Source organism: Pseudorasbora parva, chromosome 20 (genome assembly GCF_024679245.1).
Source record: "Pseudorasbora parva isolate DD20220531a chromosome 20, ASM2467924v1, whole genome shotgun sequence".
Taxonomy (NCBI): domain Eukaryota; kingdom Metazoa; phylum Chordata; class Actinopteri; order Cypriniformes; family Gobionidae; genus Pseudorasbora; species Pseudorasbora parva.
This window is the reverse complement of record NC_090191.1, coordinates 34,115,311-34,130,209: the sequence shown is the minus strand read 5'-3', so window position 1 is coordinate 34,130,209 and position 14,899 is coordinate 34,115,311. Positions and strand designations below refer to the sequence as shown.

Below are 14,899 nucleotides of genomic sequence, written 5' to 3'. Positions count from 1 at the left end.
TAGTGTTTTGAATTGATCTTATTAGTGTTCTCTAGGCAGTGGATGAATCTGTTAGACTGGGTAACCCCAGCCTGATCCGCCAGCGATTTGAGTCTGGAAACCTGTGCAATCATTTCTACTGCTTCTGTTACACTTTTGTTGAGTTTGAGGTTTTATGTTTAATCTCTCTACTGCTTCTGTAACACTTATGTGGGAACCAATCACAGGCTGCCTTAACACGATGGCAAATAAGAGAGACAATGGGTCGCCCGCTGATCACACCTCTTGTGGTCTGATTGGTTGAAGGACTATCCAATTGCATACAGAGTCATTAGAATAATGCTTATATATCACATATTGTGCAGGAGAAAATACAGAGCAGACTCCCCAGACCAATGTTCAATCTTAAATGCTTTTCCTACTTAGTATTTTTGTCTTGTTTCTAGTCAAAATATCTAAAAATTCTTACATTAAGAGGCATTTACTAGACAAGTAAAAATTATTTTCTTGTTTTGGGAAAAAATAGCTAAAAATTAAGAGAGTTAATTTTTAACTCTCTGTTAAAAATGTATTACATAAAATAATCTGCCAATGGGGTCATAAAAATAATATTGTTTTCTGTTTGAATTAAATTTATTTTTCTTACCCCATTGGCAGATTATTTTGCTTATTTTAAGCAAAAACTCTCTTAGTTCTGTTATTTTTTCCCAAAACAAAAAAAATACGTCTGCTTGTCAAGTAAGTATGCCTTGTTTTAAGAATTTTTAGACGTTTGGACTAGAAACAAGACTAAAATACTAATTAAGGAAAGCTTTTTTTTGCAGTGAATTGAGCTTGGTCTGGTGATAGCCAGACAATGAATCTGTGTATTCATAAGGATTTTTGTTTCAAAGTTTGATTATGATAAAAGAGAATTTGTGGAAATTTGAGTTTGTGTAGTTTTGAGATTGTGTAGTTGGTGAATGAACTATATGAATGTGTGTTAGCAAACAATAAAAAATGACGTAAAAGAGCATTTTTATTGTTGGTTTAAAAAAATGTACAACAATTAATTTAGAATCTGAACTTTAAAAACAAAATATTTAATAGTAGAAAATAAAGACTATACAGTTGTTGAATCAATAAATTACACTAAACAGCAGGACTAGTGCCGTTGGTCTTCAGACTGTTGATTCCTTTATACCGACAACAGCATAACATCTCGGGGACTGGAGCGGGTCAAAGAGCTGAACCAGCGCAGAATGAGAAACATTCTCCTGTAACGAAAGAGCCCGTTTAAATGTAGAATTAACTGTGACACTCTGAAATCCACGGAGCCCCTAGAGGTACATGATGATAACAAGATGCTAGGAATTTTTAAAAAAATGCTTTTTCGTTCTCTCACAAAAGTTTTGCGTTCCTCTAGAAACTTTTCTCAATATAAAAATCGGGGAACCTGACTTGCAGTCTATCAGGCTATACTGATCTCGCTGTGTGAGTTTGATTTACTAAAAATAACCAAATCATAAGAATCAATAGTTCGGCAGTGAGACTACACTGGTTGTGCTGTGTATTTTTTGATATTCAAACAAGAATCAGTTCAAATCATTTGTTCTGATATTGTATCTGATTTCTTAAAGACAGGCTCATTCGACTGTTCATGATGCATGTTTTTAATTCAAGTGGATCATAAGGTCAGTTTGTTCAGGACTCAAATCACACGGGTTTGAACTCTGTTTGTGTTTATGTCCAGTTAGAGTATTATTTTAGCTGAACCATCCTTTATGTTCAGCTCAAAGAATATCTATAATAAAAAAAATTGCTTAGGTCCAATAATAATCTTAACTGAAGCTTGTTTTAACCCAAAATCCATTTTACAGCTTTCTATAATCACTGACCAAGGCACGTTAATACACTTGGCAGAACACCCAGAGTACCGTGTTATGAAATGGTTTATACAGCACAAAACTATCCCCAGGCCAAACTGTAAAGCATACTCAGTGTATTTCAGAGAGCCGTCGATGTGAATCCTTATCATGTTGTCAAGCCCTTTAATGTCTGACAGACACAAATCATCGACCTCTGTAGAAAAACACAGATCTGACACTGGAGATGTTTTACTTGCTTTACGTTACATGACTGATAAGTGAACCCTGTAAGATTATGTGGAAATTATTCCCACAGAAGCACACTGTCACTGTTTTGTGACTATAAACAAAATGATTTTGTCATGCTCTATATTTGCAGTCTAACAATCTTCACAGATGGCTGAGTCTGACACTGTCGGCTCGAGGAGGTTTGTTTGTGGTTTTATGTTCAAAGCCTGGTGTGCAAGAGGGAAATGGAGGTGTAACTTAAAACCTCTGCACTCCTGTATGTTGGAATCCCTTAAAAAAACATTTTTGACTGTTTTGGAGCTGCTATATGTGGATAATGTCTGTTTGTAAAAGTGTTTGATTAGGGAAATCTGTGCTGTGGCTCTGAAGTAAAGCCTGAAACAAAAGCCCCTCACAGTTCTCTAATTATTTGAGGATTAAAATCTCAGCATACACAAATAGGGGGTATAAACATACAATTGTGAGTGAACGGGCCCGCTACTGTGTTATCTGCCTTGACAAAAACATTTTTTTTTACCTGCTCTTTCAAGTAGCAAAGTCGGTCCAGGAGGATGAGACCCTCTATGCATGGAGCCAAGGTTACTTTCAACTGAGGTAGAAACAGAACGAGACAGACTGATATAGCGATTAAAAAATAATGAACATACAACTTTCTATGATGCTCACCATGTTAAAAGCCACCATCTCATTCATTCTGGGTGTGTATCGATCATGATAGCACTGAATATCGGCGTCAGACAGCTGAAGAGAACAAGAGATATGGACTTACACTCAATGATTTTAAAACGATAAAAGGAACGAGATCATGTCCTATTCATCAACCAGTCCAGAACGAATATTATATATATATATATATATATATATATATATATATATATATATATATATATATATATATATATATATATATATACATATACATATATACATACATACATACTGTATATACATTAAAAATATTACAAAATAAACAATTCAATAAAATAATCAAATGTAATATAATTTATATAAAAGTATGCATAGATATATTAATTCATGTATTTAATATGTTTATATAAATATTTATATAATCTGTGCTGTAGTATATACACATAAACACATGTAATATTTTGTTAAAAATAAAATATACATGAATATAAAGTTGAAAATATAATTTATAAATATAAAAATTATAAAAATAAGATAAAATTTCAAAATAGTACATAAAAATAAACAATAAATAAAGAAAATATTTTCCTTTTTAAATACAATTTTAATTACTTTATAAAATCTAATATTTAAAATATATATAAATGGTTGTCAAATCAACATTACATACATTTGTAAATACATATTCTATTTTAAATACATGTGTAATATTTCATTTATATACAAATATATATTAATATAGTCTATTTAATGAATTCATATAAACTATACGCTAATAAGTTTATATATATATAAAAACATTTAAAATATTACAAAATATAAACTTATTAAATAAAAATAATTAATTTTAAATATGAATGTACTATGTAAATAAATTTAAATAAAATAATTATAACATAAACATCTAAACAAATATAAATTAATTAATTTATAACAAATAAAATATACATACATATATTAAGACATACAATTTTGCTAAATAAAAATGTAAAGAATGTTCCATTTTAAAAACATATGTAATATTTAATTTATATGTTCTATTTAATGCAGATATATTAATTCATAAAAGTATGTATACATATTTTAAAAATATAGCAAAATATAAAATTTAAAACTTTAAATATGCCCATTTCTCCCCTAAAATCAGGTTTACAGTAAAGTCCACTGATCTTGTCTGTGTCTGCTGATGCCTTTTTAATAGTCTCTTGCACTCTGTGCCCACATTTCCCTACATGTCAAACATACTTTAGTCTGTTTATCTCATTAGTTTCATTGTGGTGTAATTCTGATGCATGTGGGCAGACTGAGCAAAGATTAAACGTAATATGAGAACAATCAGTTATTACTTTAGTCTCATCCAGATCCAGCTTCCTAAGAGCCCGTCTGACGTAGTCCACAAACGACGAGGCTTTGGAGTACACGTTCCCAACACGTTTCTCACTGCCAAAAGAAAACAAAATACATCACATCAAATAAACTAACAATGTGTTTTAGATGTATATTAATTGATGTTTAATAGAATTTAGAGACTGATATTAATGTAATAAGACAGTAAGTCACATGCAGAGGGTGAACTTTGCACTCTTTGTTGACTTGCACATTACAGTAACCTGATGGTTTGGCTTTGACTCACATGAGTTTATTAAACTTGAAAACAGGGCTTTAGGGTTTGAGTCACGAGCATCAGTCACCGCTGATTCAGATCTGCTCTGTGCAGTCATGATCAAATATCTCCATAAACATTTCTCAGCCTCCGCAAAAGGAAGGAAGTACTGGAGGGAATCTGGAGCCTCTTTATTCTCTCCTCTAGTTTGCTAAAGCTCTCCGGCGACTAAAACAGAGACAGGCGTTTGTTTTCTGTCTAATGAGCGGATGATGTGTGGTGAGAGTGCTGTCGATAAGATATCTGATCCTGCTGTTTGTGAGGGGAACGGCGTCAGTGAGAGAGCTTAATATTTGTCAATGCGTGTGTTTCACACTGAGAGTGGCTCATCGGGGGGTCCATGCTATATGTTTCCGGTTTTTATGGAGTGTTTTCAAATATAGGACCACAAACTGATTTTTAGGGTTTTGTATAGAACTATAATTAACTGCCAAACCTGTAATATTTAGTTCAAGTGCCCCTATTTTGCTAATTTCACTTTAAACCATGAAAATGTACACACTTTATATGCATGTAAAAGCCATTAAACAAACAGAGCTGTTATAATTAATATCATGCATGCATACCACAGTAACAAAACAAATATATTATGCTATAAATATGACACAAAATGTATAAAGCAAATGGTGGTACATATGATGGATACCTTTTAAAGCAATCGTAGTGATCCTGTAAAATAACATGGAGAACCGCCCGATAAAAAAGTGACTCCATAGGCAGCTGTAACAGTCAAGAAACCCTGTTAACCACAGTCCAAACTATTTTGTTTACTTTCAAAGCTGATTTATGCAATACATACTTTTTTTAATGACATCATTTGAATGTTGTATGTGAATGTGTATGTCCCATTTTCTGGTAACTTTAAAAACAGATTGCGTCACATTTTCCATTACGATTATGTCATACAAACAATCAGCCGGACAGAAGACAGCACAGAGAGATTGTTTGTGCTGACCGCTTCACCTCTGAACTTTCATTCATTTATATGTGAGAAAAAAATCTCATTAAAAAACAGCGCATCTAATTAAATCACATAAATATGCAGAGCAGCATATGCTGTACGTTGTGGCATTCAAGCCTGACCGACACATTACAATCAGCTGTGCAAACAGCTCTGGTCGCATCAGACTGCACTCCTTATATGCAAATCCTACAGGGGAAATGGAATTTTAATTGAAATATTAATATTAATATGATATGACACAATCAAGTACTTACCCCTCCTCCGGCAGACACCCTCTCCAGAGCCTGAGAGGGGGAAAATTAGTTTGTGAAGAGCTCAACATTAGTCAAGCCTGCTGGAAACAAGCTTGAATTGAGGCAGTAGAGACACTTAACACATGGTCACATAGCTTTGTAATTTAATAGCAGATTCACTGTTTATCTTTAATTATTTTTTTAAGTCACCTAATTATCATAAATAAAATTTTATATAACATTCAGCTTATAAGCAAAGGATGTGGTTGAAGATGCGTGGGCAATGTGAGATGTTTTAGTGACGTGTGAGGCAGACTTACGAGACACGCTGACATCCTGGCATTTCGACCACAGAAACAGGCCTGATCCTTTAGATACTGACTCATGGGGAAACCACACACACCACTAACACACCCTGACCAACATCAAAAAAACAGAGAAGAAGAATCAAACACCTTTTAGCATAAACTACTGTTCAAAAGTTTGGGGTCTGTAAGATTTTATTTGTTTTTTAAATAAATTAAACTTTTATTAAGCATTACATTAAAATAGACTGGAGGAAAAAAATGTTTTTCCACTGTTTTCAACATTGATAATAAGAAATGTTTCTTCAGCAGCAAATCAGCATATTAGAATGATTTCTGAAGGATCATATGACAGTGAGGCCGGGACAAATGGAAAATGCAGCTTTGCCATCAAAGGAATTTATTTATACATTGGAAAATATATTAAAATATAAAAGAGTTATTTTAAATAATTTTACAATATTACTGTTTTTACTGTTTATATGATAAATTATAAACATAAGAGCATACGATAACATGAGTTAGGATAAGATAACATAAGAGACTTCTTTTAAAAACATTAAAAATCTTACAGACCCCAAACTTTTTAGTGTATGTCTAAACTAAAGCAGATCTTTGAACACTGAACATTTTGCGGATGAGAACCTGTTGAACACATGCCATTCAAACGAGACCCACACTTTGGTTTGGAGCCTATTTGTGGTGCAGATAAACACTGTTTATTCCAGATACCATGCTAATCTAAACCATGCCAAACAGAATAAGATGCAGAGTCCAGATCAGGCCTGAAATGTGTGTGTGTGTGTGTGTGTGTGTGTTAAAGTTTTCTATCCCGGTGGGGATTTCAAACTGAATGCACACTGACTCATGGGGACTTGAGTATTTAACTCATTGACACTAAAGTGAGGTCCCCATGAGGAAACATAAATCGTACAAAATGAGTTTTTTGAAAATGTAAAAATGCAAAAGTTTTGTGTGATGGTTATGTTTAGGGGTAGGGGTAGTGTACGGGGAAAGAATATACAGTTTGCACAAAAAACATTACATTTATGGAAGGTTCCCAAAAAGATAGTAAACCAGATGTATGTACGTGTGTGTGTGTGTGTGTGTGTGTGTGTGTGTGTGTGTGTGTGTGTGTGTGTGTGTGTGTGTGTGTGTGTGTGTGTGTGTGTGTGTGTGTGTATGTGTGTGTGTAACAGAATAAGCTGTGTGTTAAAAATGGACTGAGAGAAGGACAGTGTGCCATTCAAAGTTTGACTGCTAAACTAATGATGTTTGTGGGTGGGACTTCCTGTTTCCTGTTTCAGCAGGAGACATTGCATGGGGTCTTTTAATCGCAGCCCTTTGCAGAGAGATCATAGAAAAGGTATAAGGCTGTTAATTTTGATCAGGGATGCAAAACTCAATGCAAAATCTTTGTAACTGTGGGGTGCTGCTAGTGGCACAAAAATGACACGCTTCACCTTTAATCACACAGCATGATGCTGTAATCAGGCCAGGTTTTTGACTAAAACACACAATGTGTGTTACCACTGTACTCTATTTGTTTCATTCCGTTTTGTTTCTTCTTCAGAACAAAAGTGCTTGTAAAGCGAGCCGCTGAAGCCCTGAAAACTCTGACATCATCATGCTGAAAAACGCCACATGCTGTACTGACTCTTTTTGATTTAGTGAGATCAAACAGTGTGTGGAAGCGGAGGGTGTTTGTGATGTCAGTCCAGCATTTCAACACACTTCATGTGTTCTAGCTCTGATGTGATCGCCAGGCTTTAAAAGACAATGAGACATTATTGTAGTCCTGCTGTGTTTCATGGCATTGGACGCCGACTCAATCGACAGTAATTATGTGATCAAAATATCATATTTTGTAGGCACTCAATCCTTTCTGCAATGTCTCCTCAGAGTAAGTGTCTACGAGAAAGGGAAAGAGAGAGAGAAAGACAGAAACCACATGCTCTCTTGGGACTAGCACCATGTCTTAAAGAGACAGTTCACCCAAAAAAATTACAATTCTTAATTTCATCTGCAGAACACAAAATATGATATTTTGACCCTAAAGACTTTCAGCATGTATGAACCAGGATTGGCACAGGGCTCTTTATTTAATACATTATTTAATATTCATATGAATTATTATAATAATAATAATAATAATTATATAATTATATTTATACCTAATTATAACCTTAATTTTAATTTATACTATAAAAATAGTTATATTTATTATTCAAAATAATTATTATTTTGATAATAATAATAACAATAATTATTGTTAAATAACTATTAAAATACTGAATTAAATTATTAATGAAATATTGAATTATTTAATAAATATTTAGTAAAATGTATCATAATTATAATAATTTTAATAATTATTAGGATGTTATTAGGATCTTACACATTATTATTATTATTAAATAACATTTTTTTATTTAAAATGAAATGAAATGCCATTTATTGTCACTATACACATGCACAATGAGATTAAGAGCAACTCCTTTTCAGTACCAGCAAGAAACGTAACAACATAGAATTAAATAGTAGTGCAAAGGGAGAGGTAATTATCATCAATATTATCTAAAAGATCAAATATTTAAATATTGCACAGTAAGTCCAAGGGTTTTAATAATAATATTTTTTTAAATACATTTATTTTGACCAAGGGTTGGCAGACGGCTGCGCATTACTGGAAAGAACACAATTCCACACATCTCATCTTGTTTGAGGATTTGAGCACCCAGTTTGACAGAGACTGATCTGTTAATGTGTGTATGAACAGGAATGTGTGTTCTTACCCTGTCTGTCCTGATCAAACTCTTCAGAAAGCAGGTGGTAGCAGCAGCCCACACTGCAAACGGCCCGCAGCTCCTGTTTGGCCCTGAACATCCGCAGAGTGCTGGGAGCCAAATCTCCGCACGTATGCAGGCCAACCAGAACTGCATCCTGGGGACCGGCCAGAGAGAAGAAAGAGGGAGAGAGGGAGAGAGAGAGAGAGAGAAAAGGGTAATTTGGTGAAATCAACACGGACCGTTTGCCATCTCTCATTGATCATAAATAATTTGCTATTGACACGTCCAAGTCCCTCTCCATTCTTGAGCTTAATTTCATCTAATTAACATGATTAGGATAATCGCAGGCGTCTCGCTGAGCTGAAACAGCAATGATACAACTTCAGCTCTATAATCAGCCCGCAGCTGGACAACTATCACAGCACAGCGTGTCTCTTGTGCTTTTATATGAGTTTAGGACTCATAAATGATTTGATCTTTAAAGAATATCATATTAAATTAATTCACAACACATTCACAATGAAAAAAAGTTATATAAAGTTACATTAAGTCACAATTGCATGACATAAAGTCACAATTCTGTCTTTTTTTTCCCAGTCAAAATTGACTATATCACGCAATTACGAGTTTATATCTCAGAATTGTGATTTTATAACTCGCAATTGTGAGGAAAAAAAGTCGCAACTACTCATAATTAACTTATTTAGTGGAGGAAACGGGATCCACATATATTTAAGACTCATTTATACTGTGAAAATAGTATAATATAAAAGAAGAAATCTGTATTTAATAATAATTATTATTATTAATATAGTTATTATTAATAGCCTATTAGTAGTAGTAGCAGTATTAGCAATAGTAATAATAACAATTACAATTGTAATATAATTTAATTTATTAAATCAATTATTTGCTTAACACTTTATTTATTAATAATAACAATAATAATAATAATACAGAACATATAAAATAATGAAGGAAATATTTTATTTAATAAATGAACAACAGCAATTAACATTCTTTATAAAATAATACATTTCATAAATAATAATAATATAATAATAATATTTGTTTTTATTATTGTTTATTATTGTTGTATTATTATTATTATTATTAATATTATTGGATAATTAATTAAACAATTGATTTAATAACTTTTAACATTTAAATTAACAAATCTATAGATTTAATAAATGTAATAATTATTCAGTGTTACTTTATTATTATTGTTTTATATCTTTCACCCCTGGTTGTTTTATTTTAAAATGAACAATCCATTATTTATTATATGATGATTATTTTATATTTTAAAACATTTTTTTCCCTTGGCTCAAAAAACCCCTTATTACAAAATGAATTATTAATTATTGTATAGTAAATTATAAATTATCATTATAAAAAATTCTCCCTTAGTTGAACCCACCCTAATTAATTCTAAAATATATTATTAACAATTTCATAGTGAATTATAAATTATTATTTCAGTATTTTTCTCCCCTGTGTCATGACTCACTCACCTCCAGCTCTGTGATCAGCGTCTTGAGTTCCGTTTCTGCAGTGACGTATGAGGTCAGAGGGGAAAACAGGCTTCTGTCGCTGTCCTTCCCCCTCCCTTCTCGAGCTTTCCTCTCCAGATTCTCCCTCTTCCTCCTCTCTCTTTCCTCCAGGCTCAGCTGGCTGGGGTGGACACGAGGAGAAGCGTCCTCTATGACGTCTAGAGACAGCATGCTGAGGAAGCTGCTTCCTGCATCCGAATCACTGGGGTCTAAAGTGGCATTATCTGAAGCGGATAAATCACTGCCGACTTGTTTTGAAAAATCACTGGTTTCCGCTTCAGCCACAAACCTTCCCTTTTCCTTTGTAATAAAATTTTCGTTGCCATTTCTGTTTTCGCAGTTTCTGCTGTGTTGTTTACTCCCATCCTCGCTGTCTAAAGCTTGATTCCCACTGGCTCGGATCTGTTTCTGATATGCTTTGGAAAACTTCTTCAGCTTCCTGTTCCTCTCCTGAGCTCCGTGTGTGTTGGTGCTGGAGGAGTCGATACCGAAAACCTGTAGGTTAAACCGCATGGATAGATAGGAGCACAGGTAGCCTTTCCCTGAGCCCACATCTATCACCTGAGATGAAGAAACAGATGATGAAAAAATGCAATTCAGAACAAAACATGTAACCTAACAACATTTTAAATGTCCTTACCTGTTTGACTCGACAGCATTCGGCCAAACTAGCCACAACCTCAGACATTGCCTGCACCTCATGGGCCTTCTTACAGTTCATAAACTCATCTGGAACAAGAGCTTTATCTGGTGAATCCCCTAGGAAAATGACAGACAATACATGAGATAGAACCTTGTAATAACCTGAATGTGACATGCATGACAATCACAATAAAGCTCCAGAGTGGAATATAAATGTGTTTTTCAGTGCTGCTGGTGTGACTGCAGTTACCCACTATAGTTTCTCCATATATCAGTGTCAGATTGTGCATCAGCTCTTCCAGCTGCATACAGACCCCCAGACCCGGTAAACTGTGGGCTTTTGCTGCCCTCAGCAGGGCTGATATGTCCACCAGCTTCTTTGAAGCATTGCAGAAACCAAAGGTAGTGTTTTCCTTCTCTAAAAGCAAAAACACTATTACTATGAAATACAGCTTATATTATTAACAGAACGTATCTCGGGGGAACTTAAAAGCATTGAAATTTATTTTTTCCTAACATCTCTTTTTTGACCAACTACACACTTTAGAAAACAAGAAACTAAAAGCAAAATCAGCAAACTGAAAAGAATCATTATAATAATATAGGAAGATAACTATTGATTAAGGATTATGAATTTAATTAGGATATACATACAGGTACATTGAAGCGGCAGTGGATTTCAGAATCGCCCTTTCACGTTATATATTGCAAATTAATATTTGTACATACTATGCAAATAATAATAAAAGGATGACCAGATTGAGAGCATCTTACCTTCTACCGCCCCCATGCGGTCATGCGTGGAACTTATAGCACACAACACTTCTTCTGGACTCACACACATAAACGTGCTCCAGACATCACGCGTGTAAAAGTCCACTGTGTGTGCATTCGAGATGCTTAACGATATGGATAGAAAGCGCTGAGCTTCGTCTATTTTCCTTTTTAAAGTGTCGATAGGCAGGTCATTAAATGCCATTGTTCACGGGCATGGAAAAGTGAGAAAATTACGAGACAGCTGCAGCTGTTGACACATTTTCTATATTTAAGACATAAGTAGTCAAATCAGGATGTGAGTCCTCTGAGCGACCAAATGCGCCGCCATGTTGGGTGTGCTAAACAGCGTTTTTTCAATGGGCAGAATACATTGCCCTCACACAAATGGTGCTTATTTTGATTAGTAATGCCTTACGACCATGCGTTCGTCATTATTGTGCGCCTCTAGACGAGAAGCATCCGTCTTGTCCACATACTAGCGTAAAACATGGCACCTTTAAGACACAACTCAAAAAGTCAAGGCCCGTTTAGAGGAAAACACTTTAATAACAAATTTATTAATGGCGGTTTATCACACAACGCCAAAAGAAAAAGAAAATGGGTTCAGGAGAACAAAGTTTTCGATGGTAGTTTAACAGAAGGTGAGTAGTTGACTTTAAACCTAGCCACATAAATACCTAACATTTAAGTAAATGTATTTCGATAAAACACATTTTCTAAAAGAGGCAATGACAAAGATGTATGAGATGAGACAGCCCACCCTTAAAAATCGAGTGTACAATGCACGTGCCACGATTGCAATAATGTATATTTGAGTAACGTAATAGATCCGTAATAATCCATAATAAAGGACTAAAATTGCAATGTATTTATTTTATACAATGCATACTATTTGAATCTGATTACTGTCTCGTGCTTCCTCAGGTCAAGGGTTTGCCTTCAAAAGGAAGGAAAAAGTAAGGCATGAATACAACAAACTTCTTCGAAAAGAGAGGAAGAAAAAGCAAGCATCAAAAGTCCAGTTAGAGGAGAAATATCCAGAGCATTTGAGACATCTGTACCTGGCTGAAAGTGTACGACTAGATGAAGAAGAACAGGAAAAAAAGAAGAAAAGATGTGAAGGGAGAGCACTGGATAAAGAGACAGAGGCAGATGATGAACAAAACATGAGGTTCGATTCTTTAGATTCTCCTGAGAAACAAATCTTCAACACAGCGACTGACCAAACTTCCACCCCTGATTCATCTAATAAACCAGCACAGTCTGACAGGTACATTAAAAGCTTTATATACATACATATTAAACTGATCAGGCATAACATAATGAGGTGAAGTCAATAACACTGATTATCTCTAAATCCCAGCAACTGTTTAGTGGGTGGGATATTTTAGGCAGCAAGTGAACATTTTGTCCTCGATCAAAGTTGATGTGATAGAAGCAGGAAAAATTGACAAGTGTAAGGATTTGAGAGAGTTTGACAAGGGCCAAATTGTGATGGCTCGACGACTAGGTTAGAGCATCTCCAAAACTGTAGCTCTGGGGTGTTCCTCTGCAGTGGTCAGTATCTATCAAAAGTGGACCAAGGAAGGAACTGTGGTGAACCAGCGACAGGGTCATGGTGGCCAAGGCTCGGTGATGCAAGTGGGGAACGAAGGCTGGCCTGTGTGGTCTGATCAAACAGACGATCTACAGATGACACAGTGTGTAATGATGTAATTTGTTGCGTATGGGGCCCCATAGACGCAGACCAGTCAGGGTGCCCATGCTGACCCCTGTCCACTGCCGAAAGTCCCAACAATGGCCACGTGAGCATCAGAGCTGGACCACGGAGTAATGAAAGAAGGTGGCCTGGTCTAATGTATAACGTTTTCTTTTACATCACGTGGACGGCTGGGTACATGTGCACCGCTGACTTGGGGAACACATGGCACCAGGATGCACTATGGAAAGAAGGCAAGCCGGCAGAGGCAGTGTGATGGACAATGTTCTGCTGGGAAACCTTGTGGTCCATGTGGATGTTACTTTGGTACCACCTACCTAAGCATTGTTGCAGATCATGTACACCCTTTTATGGAAACTGTATTCGCTGGTGGCTGTGGCCTCTTTCAGTGGGTAATGCGCCCTTCCACAAAGCTAAATGATTCAGGAATGGTTTGAAGAACATGAGTTTGGCTTCCAGATTCCCCAGATCTCGATCCAAGCGAGCATTTTTGACATGTGCTGAAGAAACAAGTCTGATCCATGGAGGTCCCACCTTGCAAATTTCAGGACTTAAAGAATCTGCTGCTAACATCTTGGTGCCAAATACCCCAGCACACCTTCAGGGGTCTAGTGGAATCCATGCATCGATGGGTCAGGGCTGTTTTGGCAGCAAAAGGGGGGGCCAACACAATATTAGGAATGGCCATAGTGTTATGCCTGATCAGTGTACATATGTCTTATGTATCATTATCTTCAAACAATAGTGTATTTGCATCACTGAAGCCACATTCCTGATTTGTGTCATCAGCTCCCACAATGCCCCGTTCATGCAAAGGAAGCATAAAATGTCTTCATATCAAAAAACAAAGCAAGAATATGAGAGGATGAAGGAAGAACGTGCAAGAAAAAAAGAGGTGAGGCAATATAAACAATATAAGATGAGTACATCTAACAAATGTAAACTTGGTACTAGAGCCTACAAATGCAGTTCCTTTAAAGCCTGCCAGTATGATGGTATTGTTGTACAGTTTTCCTTTTCCTAATGAATATCCTGTGACATCATTAAGGAAGATCCATTATGACATTTACACATGCATATTTTCACCACTATTACATTCTTTGGCAAATAATTGACGCATGTTTTATTATGCGTCTCGCTGTAGGAATTCTTGAAAGACAAATCTCAGCGGGAGGAAGCTCTGAAGAAATACAAGGAAAAGAAAATAGCAACATATCAGCTGTTGAAGAGAAAAACCAAGAAGGGTCAGCCCAACCTCAACCTGCAGATGGAGCTATTGCTGCAAAAGATTCAAGCTCAGCGCAAATAATTCAGTCTCAGACATAACTGTTTAAAGTGTTTTAAAGTAAAAATGGACATCACACAATAAAATGTTAAGTTTGGGTGAGTGTTTTTTTACCATTAGAATGTGCATACCTTTGTCATTACAGTAATTCTTGTAAATAAAAGATTAAATTATGCTATACTTCAGTTAATTCAAGCTGACAGTATAGAATAATTACTACTACTAAATGCTATAGCTGTAAA

General features: G+C 35.3%; 2 protein-coding genes across 3 annotated transcripts; one reads left to right on the top strand and one right to left on the bottom strand.

Annotated features, from left to right (window-relative positions):
* Window positions 1-983: 983 nt before the first annotated feature.
* On the bottom strand, window positions 984-12,018 carry mettl25 (methyltransferase like 25). 2 transcript variants are annotated; one of them, XM_067428127.1, is made up of 12 exons: window positions 11,650-12,018; window positions 11,126-11,293; window positions 10,874-10,992; window positions 10,195-10,794; window positions 8,684-8,831; window positions 5,904-5,998; window positions 5,605-5,634; window positions 5,033-5,106; window positions 4,070-4,163; window positions 2,742-2,816; window positions 2,593-2,664; window positions 984-1,235 (listed from the first exon to the last, which is right to left on the bottom strand). In XM_067428127.1, the coding sequence occupies exons 1-12, from the start codon at window positions 11,852-11,854 to the stop codon at window positions 1,140-1,142; spliced, it is 1,776 nt and encodes a 591-aa protein (XP_067284228.1). In that variant the 5' UTR covers window positions 11,855-12,018; the 3' UTR covers window positions 984-1,139. The 2 variants fall into 2 exon arrangements, with proteins under 2 accessions (XP_067284228.1, XP_067284227.1); XM_067428126.1 differs by having other exon boundaries at window positions 4,070-4,167; window positions 5,034-5,106.
* On the top strand, window positions 11,984-14,837 carry ccdc59 (coiled-coil domain containing 59). Its single transcript, XM_067428128.1, has 4 exons — window positions 11,984-12,293; window positions 12,577-12,922; window positions 14,162-14,267; window positions 14,517-14,837. The coding sequence occupies exons 1-4, from the start codon at window positions 12,140-12,142 to the stop codon at window positions 14,679-14,681; spliced, it is 771 nt and encodes a 256-aa protein (XP_067284229.1). The 5' UTR covers window positions 11,984-12,139; the 3' UTR covers window positions 14,682-14,837.
* The last annotated feature ends 62 nt before the right edge of the window (window positions 14,838-14,899 follow it).

Coding starts and splice junctions, on each gene's coding strand:
- mettl25 (XM_067428126.1), bottom strand. CDS start 11,854: ATGGCATTTAATGACCTGCCTATCGACACTTTAAAAAGGAAAATAGAC. Junction 10,795..10,873: donor AATGCTGTCGAGTCAAACAG/GTAAGGACATTT, acceptor TCTTCATCTCAG/GTGATAGATGTGGGCTCAGG. Junction 5,635..5,903: donor CCAGGATGTCAGCGTGTCTC/GTAAGTCTGCCT, acceptor TCCCCCTCTCAG/GCTCTGGAGAGGGTGTCTGC.
- ccdc59 (XM_067428128.1), top strand. CDS start 12,140: ATGGCACCTTTAAGACACAACTCAAAAAGTCAAGGCCCGTTTAGAGGA. Junction 12,294..12,576: donor CGATGGTAGTTTAACAGAAG/GTGAGTAGTTGA, acceptor GTGCTTCCTCAG/GTCAAGGGTTTGCCTTCAAA. Junction 12,923..14,161: donor AAACCAGCACAGTCTGACAG/GTACATTAAAAG, acceptor TTGTGTCATCAG/CTCCCACAATGCCCCGTTCA.